This window comes from Varanus komodoensis, unplaced genomic scaffold (assembly GCF_004798865.1).
Source record: "Varanus komodoensis strain SLA01 unplaced genomic scaffold, ASM479886v1 scaffold6_4, whole genome shotgun sequence".
Lineage (NCBI taxonomy): Eukaryota > Metazoa > Chordata > Lepidosauria > Squamata > Varanidae > Varanus > Varanus komodoensis.
In genome coordinates, this window is record NW_025336347.1 from 14,644,250 (window position 1) to 14,661,315 (window position 17,066).

The 17,066-nt window shown below is 40.8% G+C and overlaps 1 protein-coding gene across 7 annotated transcripts in view; it reads left to right on the forward strand.

Annotated features, from left to right (window-relative positions):
- CADPS (calcium dependent secretion activator) overlaps positions 1 to 17,066 on the forward strand; it is a 386,101-nt gene that overhangs the window by 222,305 nt on the left and 146,730 nt on the right. For 6 of the 7 annotated variants that reach the window (XM_044451841.1, XM_044451839.1, XM_044451840.1 and 3 more), the window contains exons 12-13: positions 3,581 to 3,717; positions 15,325 to 15,512. In XM_044451841.1, the coding sequence (XP_044307776.1) occupies positions 3,581 to 3,717; positions 15,325 to 15,512 (325 nt within the window). Of the gene's footprint in view, positions 1 to 3,580; positions 3,718 to 15,323; positions 15,513 to 17,066 lie in introns of all 7 variants that reach the window. The other variant, XM_044451845.1, reaches the window with a different exon arrangement.

Genomic DNA, 17,066 nt, shown 5'->3' on the forward strand with positions numbered 1-17,066 from the left:
CCCATATTGGCAGAAGCAGGCTTTGACTAGACCCAGGGTGGGTGACCTTGGCCTTCCAGATGTTTTGGCCTGCAGCTCTTCTCACCTCTCACCTTTGTCTGTGCTTCCTAGGCATGATGGGAGCTGTAGGGTAGAAGGTGGGGAAACACCCCTGGAATGTATCACTCTAAACTGAAGGTGGGGGCAGTATGAATAAATGTTCCTGATGAAGGATAGGGAATCTCTACACATAGAAAATTATAATGTATCTGGAGGATTAGTTTAGAAATCTTCTCCATGGTTATTCATTTTCTATGTACAGGCAGTACATACAAAATGCAAAACTGAAATAGTTTTCAGGGGAAATGTTCAGCCATGCAGCCCTCCACACACAGACCGAAATGGCACATTCCAGAAGCAGTTTTGCCCCCCAGATGTGCTGCAGTTCAGAACACACTGGCAGCACTGGGATGGGACCCAGAACGGAGGGCTGTGGACTCCCTTCCCCAGCAGGTGGCTGCATGCGAGCGAGCGCAGCACACCTTCAGGCAGGCAGGGCCCTTCCTGAGGAGCTGCCCGGTCCGAAGGCCAGCAGGTCTGTGGGCTGTTCTTAGGGACAGGGACAGGCACTGATGCCTGGGCAATGAGCTGCCCCTCGTGCTTGATGGAGCAGGCAAGGCGAGAAGCTCGATTTGACTGCCTCTGCATTGAAAACCCAGTGCTTCATTTTTGGGAACGGGACTCATATTACGCACTGATCCCATTCTTAAGACCAGTTTCTACAGCCCACCCACAGCACAAATGCTCATGATACTCCAGCCATACACAAAGCCAAGCTTACTATTGTACCCCATATAAAGAGACATGTATAAGATTCCAGTGGCTAAAACACATGCACACATGCAAAATAGTTCATTTAATCTGGAATAACTGAGAAGAGTCTGAACAATGAAGAGGAAAGCATAGTTCAGATATATGATTCCTGTTCCTTGAGGATTTGCCTTGCACAGAGGAAAGAAGCCCTTCAAACTCTTTGCCCCTTACTCTGACTTTCTTATGAAAGCGTCATAATTGACAAGGCACCATGGCTCATAATTGGAAAAGTCACGAAATATCTGAGCAGAACTGGCAAATGAAGACCTCCAGCCAATTTGTCAGCTTGCAGTCTACATGGGGAAATTTGAATGCTACAGTCTGACTATCAAAAGCATAAAAAGCTTGATGCAGCCTGTTAAAACTGCAAAGCTATTTATTTAATTATTCTGGGTGCTGTAGAATGTGAAACTGGAAGAGAGCAGATTTTTCTTTTTTTAAAAAAAGTACTGGTGTATTTGTATTAATCAAATCGATCTTGGCCCAGAGGAGTAGAGGGAACGGGGCATCATCTGTCAAAACAGACAGAAGCCAACTGATTGGTGGATGAGAGTGTTTTGAGTGCCGCAATTTGAAACCCAAGGTTAGGCTGGACTGTGCTGAAGATCTTATGCCTAGAGGGAGAGAAAACTTGCAGCCTGATCCATCTAGAAGGGAAACAATTTAGTTTAGCAGCAGGGGAATCAGGAGAGACTAGCCAGACCTAACATCCAAGAATGAACTCTCATGTGGATATTCCATGACTCTGCACTGATCTCATACCAAATCATCTGCTGGCAGCATCCAGCTAAGTAAAACCTATATTCTAATTGCTAGGTATAAAACAAATGGAAAACCAGTTATTGAACAAAATACACCAAAATATGTCAGCACTGAACAAAACTTGTAAAGATTATAGCCCGAAATCATATAGCACATTGCACTGGTATGCTGCAGGTGTATCAGCACTGACTTAGCAGTGGGTTCCAAGGCATTGAGTGGGGCTTTCTTCAAAGTAAACATGCAAGATCAGGTTTCAGTTCAAAGCATGCACAATCAGGAAAATAATACAATTGATTAATTTACTGTTCTTGCAATTTTTGTTTTCTACTTTGTTTATGTAACCTTTTGGAAGCCAGCATCATTTAAGTAGGTGGTGACAAATGCAATATAAAGGTTATTTCTCTTCTTTGTCTTCTGCTTAATACATGAGGCTCATGTCTACCTAATATATCAGCCAGACATTCACAAAGCAATTTGTAACTGGATGCAATGCTTTCCAGTTAACAAACCTCTAGCAGAAATCTCCTTTGTTTCTTTATAAGCAGAGTTCCTATTGCTATTTTTGAAATCCAGGTTTTTTTATTTCTTGTTGTGCTTTTGAAGTAAGAACCATCCCCAGGAAACTCGAGGTCTTCATTTTAAATGTGTTACTGTGCCCTTCAGCTTGCTAATTCTCTTAAGATCCTAGGAAGCTGTAAACAAGATGGGGATTTAAATTCTGCTCTCCTGCTTTATTTATTAAGGATTTGGGCAAAATCTCATGTAGCAGAAAACTGAGTCAATGGGGAAAAGAATTTGAGAGGAAAGTGTATTTTAATTCAGTCTCTCCTGACTGAACAAAACATCTGTATCAGAACTGAGAAGAATGTCTTTGTAGCCAAGCCCCTTACTGTGCTTGCTTCCTGCTATTTAGGTATATTTTAATTAATTTGTGTGAGTAATAATTAGTTTAGCTTCAAGAACTTTGTGCTGAAAGACATCACCAAAAAATGAACTGAGGAGTATACTGAAGAAAATGAGGTTGCAATGCTTTGCTCACTTACTTGGGAGTAAGTTCCATTGAATTAAATGGGACTTGCAGCCAAGTAAATATGAATAGACTCACTCCGCTTCTTGTATCTCTCTTCTCCCAGAAAGGAAAAACTAGAAGCAGAATCTTGAGATAATTTGAATTTTCTGTTGCAATTGTCAGCAGTTGCATTAAAAATAATCACCAAGCACTGAAATTGAACTTGTACCTCTATTTAACTTTCCCACAATATTTAGGGAAGCATTTTTGTTGTTTCTTTCGGAAAAGATTTAAAATCTGCTGTAAACAAACAGTAAACCAAAAAAGTAGATCTATGCCTTTGACTGCAGGTTGAGCAGAAAAACAGATGATATTTGAGTCCCAAAAATCTAAATGAATTTCTGCTTATTTATTTATTTAGGAGACTTCTATGCCGCCCCATTCGCCGAAGCCTTGGGGCGGCTCACATCCATAGTCAAACATAATTTTAATGCTTAGTCAAACATAATTTTAAAAAACACACACAATGAACCACTTTTCCTTAGAATGGCAGAATCTATTACACTGGTTTAGAAAGAAATAAATAGGAACCAGCTGAATGCTACAATCCAAGATGCTAGATTTCTTTTGGGGTAAACTGTTTTTGGTTTTTGAAAATAAAGGAAGAGAAAGTTACTGGCCGTTTTGTTCTCTTGTTAAGTACAGCAGAAATGCACTCCAGCCAGCAGGGTAAGAGCTGATTTTAGTACCTTTGGCCTAAAGGCAGTAAGCCAATCAATACGTGTTGCAAGTTGACAATGGAAGCTGAAGAATAGATGGAGGCTTGTGAGCCTGACATTCAGCTAAGGGCTAGGAAGCAACTCAGTTCTCATGCTTCGTGGTGTGTATTTGATGCATCTAATGCAATGCAATGTGTTTGTCTAAATTGTGTCTTTCTCTATATGTATAAACAAACAGATGCAGATAGAGCTCAAAAGCATGGCATGGATGAATTTATCTCTTCCAATCCCTGTAACTTTGACCACGCTGCACTCTTTGAGATGCTTCAGCGCCTCACTTTGGACCACAGGCTTAATGATTCCTATTCGTGTCTGGCAAGTATATTCTTTGCTCTATGCAATATAAATGTCTGGCACCAAAATCTGATCTGGTGAAAGTGTGCCAGGCCACTTCGATTAGCAGAAGTAGTGCCTGCTTACTCCAGGTCTGCGTTTGGCCCTGAGAGATACTGTGTTTGAGAAACATCCCGTGTTGATGTGCTATCTAGCCTAGCAACAGTACCATGCAGTGCAGAGATTCGTGCTCCCTTGACTATGTGCTGTTAACATGGAAATATGATCAGGCAAGAAGAAGGCATGTCACTCATATACCAGTGTCCACATTTGCCTCTGATGGTATCTACCATCCTAGCAGAGCGGCATCATGAAAAAAAATGGCCATTGGAAATGTGTGTGACAGGAAGGATCCCATAGAAACTTAGCATTTCTGTTTGGTAAGTACGAAGATGCCAAATATTGAGTTAGAGCCTCCAGAATATTACATGTGTATCCTATTAAAGGCAATTTTATATTTCTCATGCTGTGAGAAATGATGGCAGAATTACAGTTCTCACATACCACACTGGGCCTTGGTTCAAATGTGTTAAAAACTTTTTGGTCAACTTTCTTTGGGAAATGATTCAGTTTCAGATTTTAAATTATTACTATTAAAATGTTAATTCTTCAGGACAAGACTGAAACCTTAAACCCTCTATTTAGGGAAAGAGTTCTGCTGAATGCAGGGTGACTTTCCTTTGCGGAAACATCCACAGGATTGTGCTGTTTGAGTGCAATCCTTTATATGGTTACTTGGAAGAAAATCTCCAAAAATCTCTTCTTACTGAATATTTTTTCCTAACTAATGTGTAACATTACAACCTGTTTTGTTTTTAATAGTGTGAGTTAATTTGTGTAATAATGCTAATGAAATTATTGCCATTTAAAAGTACATTTTTCTTCTGTAAGTATATCAAGTCATAGCTAAACAAAAGTGAATATGTTTACTTCTTCACAACTTAATTTGGACTTGCGCTTACCAGGAGCTCATCTTGTAACCAGCTTTGCCCAGAGGGGCCTGGACAATAGATGCCTCATCTTAAGACCAAAGAGTGCAGGGCAAGCCTGGAAAGGATTTCCTGTGCTTTCCAACAAGTATTGACAAAAGCTACTGAGGGTGGAGGTAGTGTACAGGCAGATGTCAAGGACTGCAGATGTCAAGGAGAATTGGTGACCACGTTTTGGAGTAAGTCATACACATTCCAGTCTAAAGCGGGTGCTGGGAACATGATGCCCTGCACATGTTAGAGAACTAAACTCCCAGCAGCTCTAGCCAGCTTAGGCGATGGAGTAGAATGATGGGAGATGCAGTCCAACTACATCTGCATGGTCACATGTTGCTCTAAAAGGCATGAGACCAGACTTAAAAGTTAACTAATTGTTCCAGTACAGGTGTGGAGGGAATTATTATTATTATTATTATTATTATTATTATTATTATTATTATTATTATTAGGTTCAGTAATTTGACTATGTATGGGTAGTCTTTCTCCTTTTCTCCTGCTCCCCTATTGCCAGACAGGATGATATATGTAGCTTAATGTGGGTTACTGTCAAGTTGGATAATGTTTCATTGGAAAGATGGCCTGGGGAGCAGGGTTAACCTCTCTGCTCCTGGTTTCACACTGGTTTGACCCTTAGAAAGTCAATGTGGGTGATTTTCTACTGATTAGCACAACTTGCATGTTAGGCCTGTGATTTTTCACTGATGTTTCTCAGCACTATCACAGATCATTTGACAGAAGAAAATGATGAGGAACCAATAGAATACAATACTAATTAGGAAAACTGATATCCCAACTTTCACCAATGACTTTTAAAACAAGAATTATGTCACAAAATTCAAAATTTTGTTTTGAGTTACCCATTCAAAATACAGAACAATAAAGATGTACCTTAATTGTAATAAGATAGAAACAATGAGCAGAAAAAATGTTCTGTAATAATTAGAGTCCTGTACTGAAACTCAAGAGATCTGCATTCTAGTCCCCAGTTTGCTATGAAGATGGTCTAGACAAGTCCCTGACTCTCACCCCAGGCCACCTCACAGTGTTGTTGTAAGGATAAAATGGAGAAGAGAAGGAAGACAATTTAAGCCACTTGGGTGTTCTACAAGAGGGGGAAAGGGATGTAAGAGACATAAATAAATAGACAAAAAGCAGAAACAGCCAAGACACCAGCAAATACAAACTTAATTAAATGCTGAAGAGAAGAGAATTCTCGCCACCTGCTTCTTAAAGTTCTTAAAGAATGGCTTGACCCCTACGTGGATAGTGAAAACCTGTATCTTTAATTTGTTTGCTACCTGATTTATTTATTTAGAAGTTTTATGGACAGCTTTTAAGACTAAAAAGCAGCTTCCAGTATAAATACAAATTACTAACAATTTGGAATATTAATAATAAGAACTGACAACAATAATTTGGAAGCACATCCAAATTCAGGAGCACATCCAGCACAGTAAGATAGCAACAAAAACTAATACATCTAAGCAGATAGCCAAGCAAAGCTGTATTATGAAGAAGCCACAGAAAATAAATGAATGCTTAAGTCCTGGAGGTAAACTAAAAGCCAGAGCAGGGTGAAGTTTTTCCCTCTTTTTCCCTTTCTTTTTTCCCTTCTCTTTTTGATACCTGCAAAATATGTTACAACTGGTCAGTTTAAGTCAATATTCTTGAAGTCATTTTAACATAACAAGAGTCATGCTAGGTAGGGCCATCTATATTTAACCCTAACATTTGCAAAACTGGATGGCTGCCTAGTTTTGGGTGTCATGAAAGGGCAGCAAATTGTTGGTGTTTATTGCCGTCACACTGGCATTCCCAGGAAAAGGCATTCGTGTCTCTTTTCCATCTCAAATCCCATGTAACTTCCTCAGCTATGGGTACTATCCTCTTTTGGCATTTTTGGTGATAAATGCCTTCTTTTTTGGAGTGGCCACCCTAGCAGCTGCCAGACCTCAATCATGGTGCACTGCTGTCCCCTGCCCTGGGCCCTCCTTAAAAAGAAAATAAAAATAATCTCCAGCTCAGGGCAGGCGATAGACTGGGAAAGGCAATGGATCCCATTCCTCCTGCTGCTGGGGGCGTCCCTGTGACCACAATCATCCAGCCATGCTCCCCACCACCCCCACAAGAGGAGAATGGCAGGCAAGAAGAGAATGGCACCACCCCCACAACGTTCAACCACGAGAGGAGAATGGCAGGCGAGCAGGTCTCCTTGCAGGAGGAAGAGTCACCCCTCCTCTCTCCCTCTGAGCCCTCTTCCAAAGCAAGGTGTCAGGTGGCTGGCCTCTCCAGAAGGCCAACCCACCCAATTTTCACTCTGGGAGAATCTCCCAAATGGGAGAAGGGTTCGGCAGCCTCTGTGAGAGGTCCTTCCTCAAAAAAGGGCATCTTCAGTCTTCCTGGGAGTAAAACTACAGCACATCAATGGCTTATCATAATTTGGGTGGAGCAAAGGAACAGCCTTCTTTATTAAAAAGCTTCCTTCACTGTATATCTTAAGTTAATTCCTGTTCACCATATGTAGCAAGATTAGCATGTATTTGCCACCTTTGACTGAGGGCCATGGATTTCTTCTAACTCGTATTGTACTATTTGAAAGAGGTGATTTGCTCTGTGAACAATGTATAAAGTAAAATTGTGTGTATATGTTTTTTATTTGTAGTAGTTAAAGAACATCACATGAAATCTTTGCTTTGGAACTGGTTCTCTAGGGTTTGTTCATAAATTGTGCTGTAATCCTTCCAGCAAAATGAAGGCATATGAATAACAATCTGTATGTATCTTACCACAAATTGGACTGTGTTTATCAGTGCATATTATTTTATTTTCACTTTTATTTATTTTAGGTATCTCTTTTCATGCATGAGGCAGAGTTTCTCCTTCTATCAGATCCTACAGCATGGGTTTATTTGTATGTGGATAATATATCAGGGAATCATCTTTCCACACACAAGAGAGTCGTAGACACAAAGGCTCAGTGTAGGACAATGAAAGTGGTGCTATCTGCACATGTGTCACTGGGAGGGAAAAATGCCTGAATGTGTGCATATACCATACAAGAGTCAGCAAAACTAGGTATCTACATTGCCTATGTCTGGCCAGGCCTCTAACCAGCCCTGGTGTCCATACTGAGTGGTGGTAGATCTCCAGGGTGGTAGGCATGAGCTTTTCTAGTTCTGCTAGGAAAAGCCATGGAAGGAGACTGGGGCCGTTTTCATGGAAAGCAGCTGCTCTGCTGCTGAGCCATGGGCCCCAGTTTCCATTCACTATTTTCTTCATTTCAAGCAAGGGGTAGGCGAGGGTATAGAGGCTTTCATGCTTTGACTGCAGAGTTGTTTCCTTCAAAAAGTAGCATAGATTTTATATTTTATCATTTAAACAATAGCACTAAAGAAAACTACCTTATATTCTTGTTCCACAATATGTAGAATAATTTAAAAACTTAAGCTCAGTAAATAGAAGTTGGGCCCATTTCTTTCTCTATGTGTGTGTCTCTCTCTGTGCGTGTGTGCGTGTGCATGCGTGCATGCGTGTGCACCCGTGCATGCAAGAGAGAGAGAGAGAGAGACGTGCTAATTCCAGACTAAAGCTTTCAGGCCAAGTTCTCTGTTTGCTGGGCTTTATGCTACAGTTGACACACTAAGGTTTTCCATGCCACAATTATGATCGACCTACCAACTAAGATTTGATATCTCAAGCCAATTTTCATGCTACAAATAAGATCTAAACACTAAACTAGTGAACAGGTGATCACAGCCCTGACTGGCCACCTATTCTGGTAAACTCAGTGGGAAGGCTCCAGTGGGACTGTTATGTCTCTGCCTGTTCGTTTCTGCAGTTAGTCATTCCACCAGTTCCATTGCAGAAACAGAACCTACTACTCACAAAAAGGAGAGCTAGCGGTTCCTGGGAAAATACCCCAAACAAGCAGAAACACTTGTTTCTGGAAGAAGGCAAAGTGGTGAAACCCCTTGTGTGCGTTCCACTGCCTCCTTCCAGAAAGAAATGTTTCCGGTTGCCCCAGAAGCCATGAAAAAAAATGGTCCAAGTGGTGGGGACCACGTGCTCAATGGGGAACCCTTCAGTTCTGCTCAGGCATGACTTCCATTCAGCATTTGCAGCCTAATACATCTGGAGAGTGCCAGGCTGTGGAAGGCTGCTACAGCAGCTTCGCTTGATTTCTCACACTTTGACAGAGACAGAATTCTGTATGTGAACAAAGAGATTGACTTATCACAGATAAGACAGAGGTGACGCTTCTTGGCAGGAAGAAGCATTTGGGAGGAAAAGCAGGGGTGTTGCTGGCACCATTCACTGGAGCTGCCTGCCACTGCGATCATAGCCATGGGCTCCATGAGTTCATCTCTACAAAGGGCCTTTTAGAAGAGTCCTGTGCCGCCCATCATTTGCACATGCTCCCTTCCATAGCTGGGACTGGTGTCTGAGACTGGTGCTAAATCTGTCCTGCAGACTTAGCACGGTGACTAATGGATCCAATCTTACTACCCTTGAAATGCACTCAGAGGTCACAGAGGTAGGGCAGCTATTTTCTTTAAGGTTGCAAAAATGGCAGATTTTTTAATGGAATATTTATATTCAAACATCAGATTTGGTGCAAAAATAGTCACATGGAAAATTGGAGAAAATGCAGGCTTTGTAAAAATGGCAGAATGCATTACTCCGAATCATGGAAGAATCAGCTGTTGAAATAGTCAATAGGAAATTTTGGAAGGCCCAGTCTTGAAGTATTAGGGAATTTCTCTTTCGCTCTTGCCTGGCAATTTCTTGTTAAATTTTTAATTTTGATTTTTACATTTTTAAAATGTAAATATTCCCAGTGCAGCATGGAGAGACCATTTTCAAATTTTAGCACTGTTATGAAGTTGCTAAAGTTACCCATTTTTCATTCTAGAACCATTTCATTTTTTATATCAGAAAAGATTTTTGGATTGATACTTAAGAGTTTAGTACTGCTTCCCAACAGTACTTCAGCCCTGAATAATGATCTGTAAAGTGTCATGAAGGACTGAGGTATATTATTCTATTCCCTGACTAAAAGTTGGCTGAGAGTTTGCGAGATGACATGTGATTGTTGATTTGGGTCTGGAGAGGATACAGACTCACAAAGGAGTGAGGCATCAACCATCTGCAGGAATGATGCTGACCACAGAAGTTCCCATGGGGGTCTCAAATGGTGCATTGCATGAAAGAGCCCATAGAAGAAGCGATAGGATAAAATTCTCCCAGATATAAGTTGTAGTAACTCAATCCTGAATTGTGATCAAGGCTAGAAAAATGTGGCACGCAGACAAGGGACAAGTTGGAAAGATATTCAGGGCCGATAACATGCTCAGAAAAGAAATTTGCAGCAAAGAGAATACAAGTAAAGAACAACATAGATTCACAAATATAGAACATTAACTGAAAAAGTCTTTAGTTAACTAGCATAACTGCAATCATTTGTTCGTTCGTTCATTCATTCATTCCATCTATCTATCTGTGTATCCATCTATCTATCTTTTTTCAGGGTGTTTAAGGCCAAATATCAAATAATGCACGTTAGTTTTCTACAATCCTTTGCTTTGTAGGCATTTCACCACAAGCTGTAACTCTGCTTCTGTGTCTCAGCAAAATCCCTGATGTAGTTAAAGCCCATATATAGCCAGCCTATGACTGCCCTGAAAAAGAGAAGACAAATATCAGTGGCAGATATTAGGGTAAGCTGTACATTGAGATCAAAGAATAAAATGGCATCCTTGAAGAGGCATTTCGTTGTTCTTGAAAAATTCAACTCATTGGACTATTTTCTTAAGTATGGTCAGAAAAAGACCGTGTGCTGCTGTTTTACACATATACAAGGTGTATCTGAATCTGCATCACTTTCTCTCAGTAACTGTTTTCATTAACTGCAATATTTTTCTGAAATTCTAAATTCCAGCTCCTGGAAATCAGTGTGCCTTTTACTTTATTTCCTCCCCCCTGCATATTGCCAAAATGTTAATGAAAATAGGAACCACCTGGAATTTCTTAAGTAGGGGAAATATTTCTGCTTCAGCCCTAACTAAAAAGCAAATTTTCAGTAGCTCTTTTGAAGTGAAACAGAGAAAAGAAACCGCCATCAGAGGACTCTTATGACAGCCCACCTTCTGCGTTATTCTCAATCGGCATCTTCAATTTCACACATGCGCTTTCTGGCGATTAGAGTAATGAAAGGAATGATGTCTGTTTCCCATGCCTTTGATTCTGCCCCTCATTATTTTAATCACTTTTCAATCTGTTCTGGAGTTGGCCCAACAAGGATAAGCAAATCCCTTCGACGGAGTTCTTAATTGATATTTCTTCAACTCTCCTCAACAGTAGCTATTTTGGCATCCAGAAAAGATTTGGTGTCATCCGAGTGGTAGAAAATATATTTTAATCTTTTCACAGCAGCGTCATTTCAAAGACGTAGCATTTGGGGTGGCAGATGGGGTGGCAAAGAAGTTGCCTAAAGGGGCAGGGCACTGATCTAGTCGCCGCAGGAACTTTTCAATTAAAATATGAAAGATTTTGCAGTTTTGAAGCATTATAGAGATACATCTTATCAATTGTTCAGCTTCACTATCAATATTGAAGACTCTGCATGTGTGATATGATCACATTTCTCATGCATGTACAGAATTTCCAAATAGGGGATATTGCTACCTGACCACCTCTTATTGCTGCATTCATAATGACACTTTTTCATCTTCAAAATCATGGTATTGTGATCTGGCATGCTGGGATAGATTTACAAAGATAGTCCCTTATTAATTTGTGCCTGTGTAACCTTGAAACTTCACTATTATAACACTTCTTAACATGTGCAGCTGCCCCTGTAGATTGTTCTGAGAAATCAACTAATGCAAACACCATAGGCTGCCGGGAGTATAATACTGCTATGCTTGCAAGACACCTAAGTAGGGACTGGATTCCAGTCCCCTTTGAATCATACTCCAGGGTCCTTACTGTTGCCCTGTAAGGCCCTTTAACAGCTTAAGCCCTGTGTATACTAAAAGACCTTCCTATGTGAGAGAGGGCCCCTTCTTTCATAGCCCTACCTGGAGATGTCAGGAGCACCTCTCTTGCCAAGAGAAAAAATGCACTTTAGCCCTGCACAAGCATTTCATCTGTGTGTACAGAAGAATACACCAAGGTGGTCTTTGAGATCTCAAATGTTCCCTAGTCTCATGAACTGAAGAACCCATGCCCACAATGTCTGCACGTATACCCTGGAATATGCACCGGTTCCTTACACTGATCTTTATCTTCTGTTTTTGGAGGGTGTATTCCATGTAGTCTGAGCCAGTTCACAATGGCTTGTAACTACTGATTGAATTTTTACCCATCTTCCACCAAAAATGGTGCTACATGCCATCAGTGCATAGAGACCCCTCTATAGACAGGATGTCAAGCGCATTGAGAACAGTGATGGGGAAGAGGTGTGAGATGCAATGGGAATTCTGTGCACGCGAACACGTGTGCAGAGTCATCCATCCGTACAGAGTTAAACATGTGCAAAGGACTATTCTTGTTAACTGTAGAACTCTACTAGAGAGTCCTAGCTTCCTTCATAGATAAGGTAAGGAATTTAGATTTAGCTGGATTGTTTAGTGGACATGGATGACAAGTTCTATTTTGTTATCTAGTCTGAGTCTTTAATACACTCATGTGCATAATCAAATCACCCTGAATCTACAAGAGGGTAAGGTATAAATCAGTTATAATCCATGTTAAAACTAAAGTCACCCTGACTGTGATGTATTATTAAAAGGTATCTCAAAGAATTAATTTGTGTTCTCAGACACACAAAATTTCTTATAGAAGAGGAAAGGATACTCCACCTCTTATTTTCAAGCTGAGAAACTTTACATGGTCATATGTATTATATTCCTATTCAAAACAGTCCTTGCAACCTTATTCTTTCATCTAAGCAAGGTCCAGAGCAGCTGACAAAAACAGACAGTTTTTCTATTTGCACAGCAAATGACTTGCATGATTTCCTGGCATTTTTCCTTTCTCGTATCCCATAAAGACAACTAGACCTTTGAAAATAGAAGAGAGTACACTAAATATAGGGCACTGATGCTAATATTAGGCAATGAATAATTGAGCTGTATTCCCAAGCAGTGACAAAACATTGTTCCCAGTCATAGTTTCCATAGCATGATAATACACTATTATCATGCTATTGTACTGTTGTACATTAATGCATAATTCAAGGGAAAAGCACACAGTCTGAAAGGAAACTATTGTCATGCAATATCCCATAGGATCAAGTGCAAAAGCTCAATAGCATCATGATGTTCTCTTATTTACATTTTATGTATTTATATTTTATTTATTATATTTATATTCCACGTTTTTTTCCTTTCAAGACAGTGAAGGCAGCTTACATAATTCTTTGCATTCTTATCCTCAAAACAACCCTGTGAGGTATATGAGGTAGGTTGGGTTGAGGGTCAGTGACTGGCCAGTTTGCTCCATGGATGAGGAAGGACTAGAACCCGGATAGGGGTGAGTCCCAGGACTGCACTCTTAACCCCTGCACCACACGGGCTCTCGGGCTATGGCTGCCTCAGGGAATTCCGGTACCTTGGTAGGTACAATGTTGTGCCTTGCCACTCTACTGCAATCAGCGAGTGGCATGGAACGGGTGCATCAGAAGAGGAAAGTTTGCTTGTATATTGATATCTGCTCTGATCATTTCTATGTCTTTAGCAAGACAGTATTTTTCAGTGTACCATAATGTGCTTTAAGCCTTTGTTTGGAACATTATACATGCATTCTTTAGTTCAGTGATTCTCAGCATGCCCAGTCATCATTCCCAGCCTGCCACATGGGACCCACTTTCCTTTCCTGTGCCCCAAACTTTGCCTGGCCAGCCACTCTTGCCACTGCCTGCCTGCAGGTCGTATGGGGTCCTGGATCTCTTTGGTACCCTCAGTGGCTGCCCACTTTCCTTCACCCAAGACATGACCCTGCATGGTGCACAATTTGTCACCATACAAGTTACTCAGTGGGGATTCACATGCAGTCGTGATTGCTGATAATGCACCCTCTTTGCATATTTGTGCCACATGGCTGTGTGTGGAAGAAGTGCCCTCTGACTCATTGTATCCACCAATATCAGTGTCACTTCCAAGCCATAAATCATGCACATGCAGCAAATGATACGAGGTGGAGGTGGTGATGGTGCTGAGCCACCCAGAAAGCTTTGGCAAAAGGGTGGCAAAAAGAGGAAATGAATACTAATAGCAGCGGTGGTGGTGGTACTATGAGCAGCAGCAGCAGTTATAGACTTCGTTGCAGAAACATAGGTTGCAACAGTCCAGGATATAAACATGGAAGCACCGCATCAGACACTGAATCATCTATCTGGTTGCAACCTCAAGGGCTACTTCTCCATCTGTGTGTGAAGAAGTTCTAAATGTCCGATCCAGCAATATACAAGGCAATGTATATGCTTGCCAGTTCATGGACTGATACTTATACCAGAGAAGCATCATACTTATTAATGCATGCTGCAGATTCTGATTATTATTCAGATAATAAGCCATTGGTTTGCTTTTGCTTCTGTCAGACATCTGCATACCACTTTGCAGGTATAATGAGCTTCTCAAAACAATTAAGAATAATGTTAAAATATTATTTAACCAAAATCCCAGAAAAAATATCAGTAACCAACATTGGGGTACTTCAATAAAAGCCAGACCAAGCCAGGAATCTGAAAACCTGGCTGAATAAAATGGTTTTCCCATGGCATCAAAAAAATAATGGGTCCATGAGTTGTGCTCAGATTCAGTCACGCTTGGAGCAGACCTATCAAAATTCTTCAGTAGATTGGGTATTTCAGTAAGCCTACTATGGGGATGTTTAAGTGTGGATCCAACCCAATATGTGTACACCAAGGAGCATTTGAAGTCATTTCCCTTATCAGAAGTGGTGGTGTCCAACTATGAAGTGAAGTAGGAATTTCCTCATAAACGAGGCATTTCCTGTCCAGTGGGTGCAGTCCTGATAAGGTGATATCTGCCTCTCGCTTCCTATCCCACTCGCTTCCTAATTTATATTAGCAGATACCAGAAGGGACCTGACTCACAGCCTCGGTCATCCTCCGACCCGTTTGTGCACTCGTCGCCACGCAGTTCTGCCTCCTCATGTGATAGAACGTTCTGACTGTATTGACAGGCGTGCTGTAATGATGATGCGTACAGTGAAATCCTGCTTTGTCCATCCCGCACTGCCTGGGTAACATCCACCAGCGGGGCAGGTTTTTTCCTGCAGCCCTGCCTGCTCCCAAACTCTGCTCTAGAGGACTGGGAATCCCCCCAGACCAGATCTTGCAGAGTGCACAGGCGCTCCAGGAGATAAGGGGATGGGGGAAGTCCACAGCATAAGCACAGTCACCTACACAACTTTGATGTAGGTTAAACTCAAGAAACGATTGGCTATGTATTGATGTATTTACATTAAATATTTGCCTTGTTTGATGCCCTCCCCGTTCCCCTGCTGCTGCTGCTGCTGCTGCTACTGCTGCTGTTTAACTCAGCATTTGAAAGGTATCTCTCTTTCCACACAGGGCTGGTTCAGTCCTGGCCAGGTATTTGTGCTAGATGAGTACTGCGCACGTAATGGAGTCAGAGGCTGCCACAGGCATCTCTGCTACCTCAGTGATTTGCTTGAGCGGGCAGAAAATGGAGCGATGATCGATCCCACCCTGCTTCACTACAGTTTCGCCTTTTGTGCATCCCATGTTCATGGCAACAGGTAAGGCGGACCATGTTTGATACCACCAGAGAGGGAAGGTCCTTTTTCTAAATGCAGGTTTCTTTGGATGTTCCACAACAGTCCTTAATGTCTGTGTTCTTACTATTGTGCATTTGGTGCACAAAGTATCCAATAATAGGATGGGTTTGTTTTTTCATTTTGATTCTTATCTAAAGGAAGACAGGAATAACTCATATCCAAGTTAACTGTTCGTTTTTATTTGCCTTTATTTTTATACATATGTTTGGGAAAAACACAGGGTAGCTTGAGACTGCAGAATATAGCTTCTAATGAGATACAACAACAATGTATTTTAAGTGTGTCGCTTTCATTAGAGATAGTTAGATACAAACAAACAAACACAGCAAGACAATGAATTTTGTTGCACTTACTAAGATGTAAAGCATCATTTAATTATTTAAATGATTATTTAACAGACACCTTGACAGTAGCTTAAAAATGTAGGTTCAGATTTTGGTCTTGGTTTTAATTTAGTAAAGACTGCTGTATACAAGATGGTGGCTTTTGATACTTTTGCTTTAAACAACTTCTACATTTTATTTGATTTAGGTGGTATCATTCACATAATTGTTTAAAAGGTCTGTAGAAATGCTGCAGAGTATATTTAAGTCCTATGAAGAACTTGTATACATTTTGGTCCCAAACACTCTCTGTGTTGGATGGGGTAAAGCAGGGATGTGTTCATTAGGAATCACATCATGACGGGAAGAAGAGAAGCAAGAGGGAATCTACCCTTTGGCCTGTCCTCAGCTCCATTTTAATTCGCACAACTTTTCTTGATGGATGATCCATTTGATAACTCATATTTGCCCTCCAAAATCCTCTGTGCCATCATTATAGACTGCGCTAACAGAACAATCTGTACCAGTATTATGGAACAATAACCTCACATGAGAGTCTGCCAGGGCTGTATTGATTTTTACTGACCCATAAGTTCTACAAGCGCTTTCCCCATGCCCAGCTGTGCCCATTCAGCCTGCGATCATGTATCAGATGGCATGCAGGTTGCAAGTTAAGGTTTCAACATGTAAAACTCTTTTGCCATTTGACAGCCACAATAGCGACACAGACATTTCCAGTTCACTCTTGCTTTTAGAATAATGTAGATATTATGCCTGAAAGTACTGACAAGATAGCTTTTCTTTTTATAGAGACTGCTACGGTATTTGTTGCACTGAAGGTTTTCTTTTTGGAAGTTGCATTCTATACAGTGAGATGTCACACTCTGTTCTACATATGCTACTGAATAACAGAGTGTTATAAAATAATGAAGTGTTTTTGTAAGTTCTCTGGTAAACATCATCATGAATTATTATACACATTGCTGATATTTCACATTATAAGGCTGCCACTCAAGTCACAGTTCATTTGATCCATCTTGCCAGGGCAACAGAGTTGGGTTCTTCTCGTTTGCTTTTTTGTTCTGTCTTTCCTTTACTACTTTTCTTGACTTATTGTTGGCATTGTTTATGTTACTGTTGTTATGCTTATTTCCCTTCAGCTTGTTTTCTTTAATTTGTTCTGTTACAACAT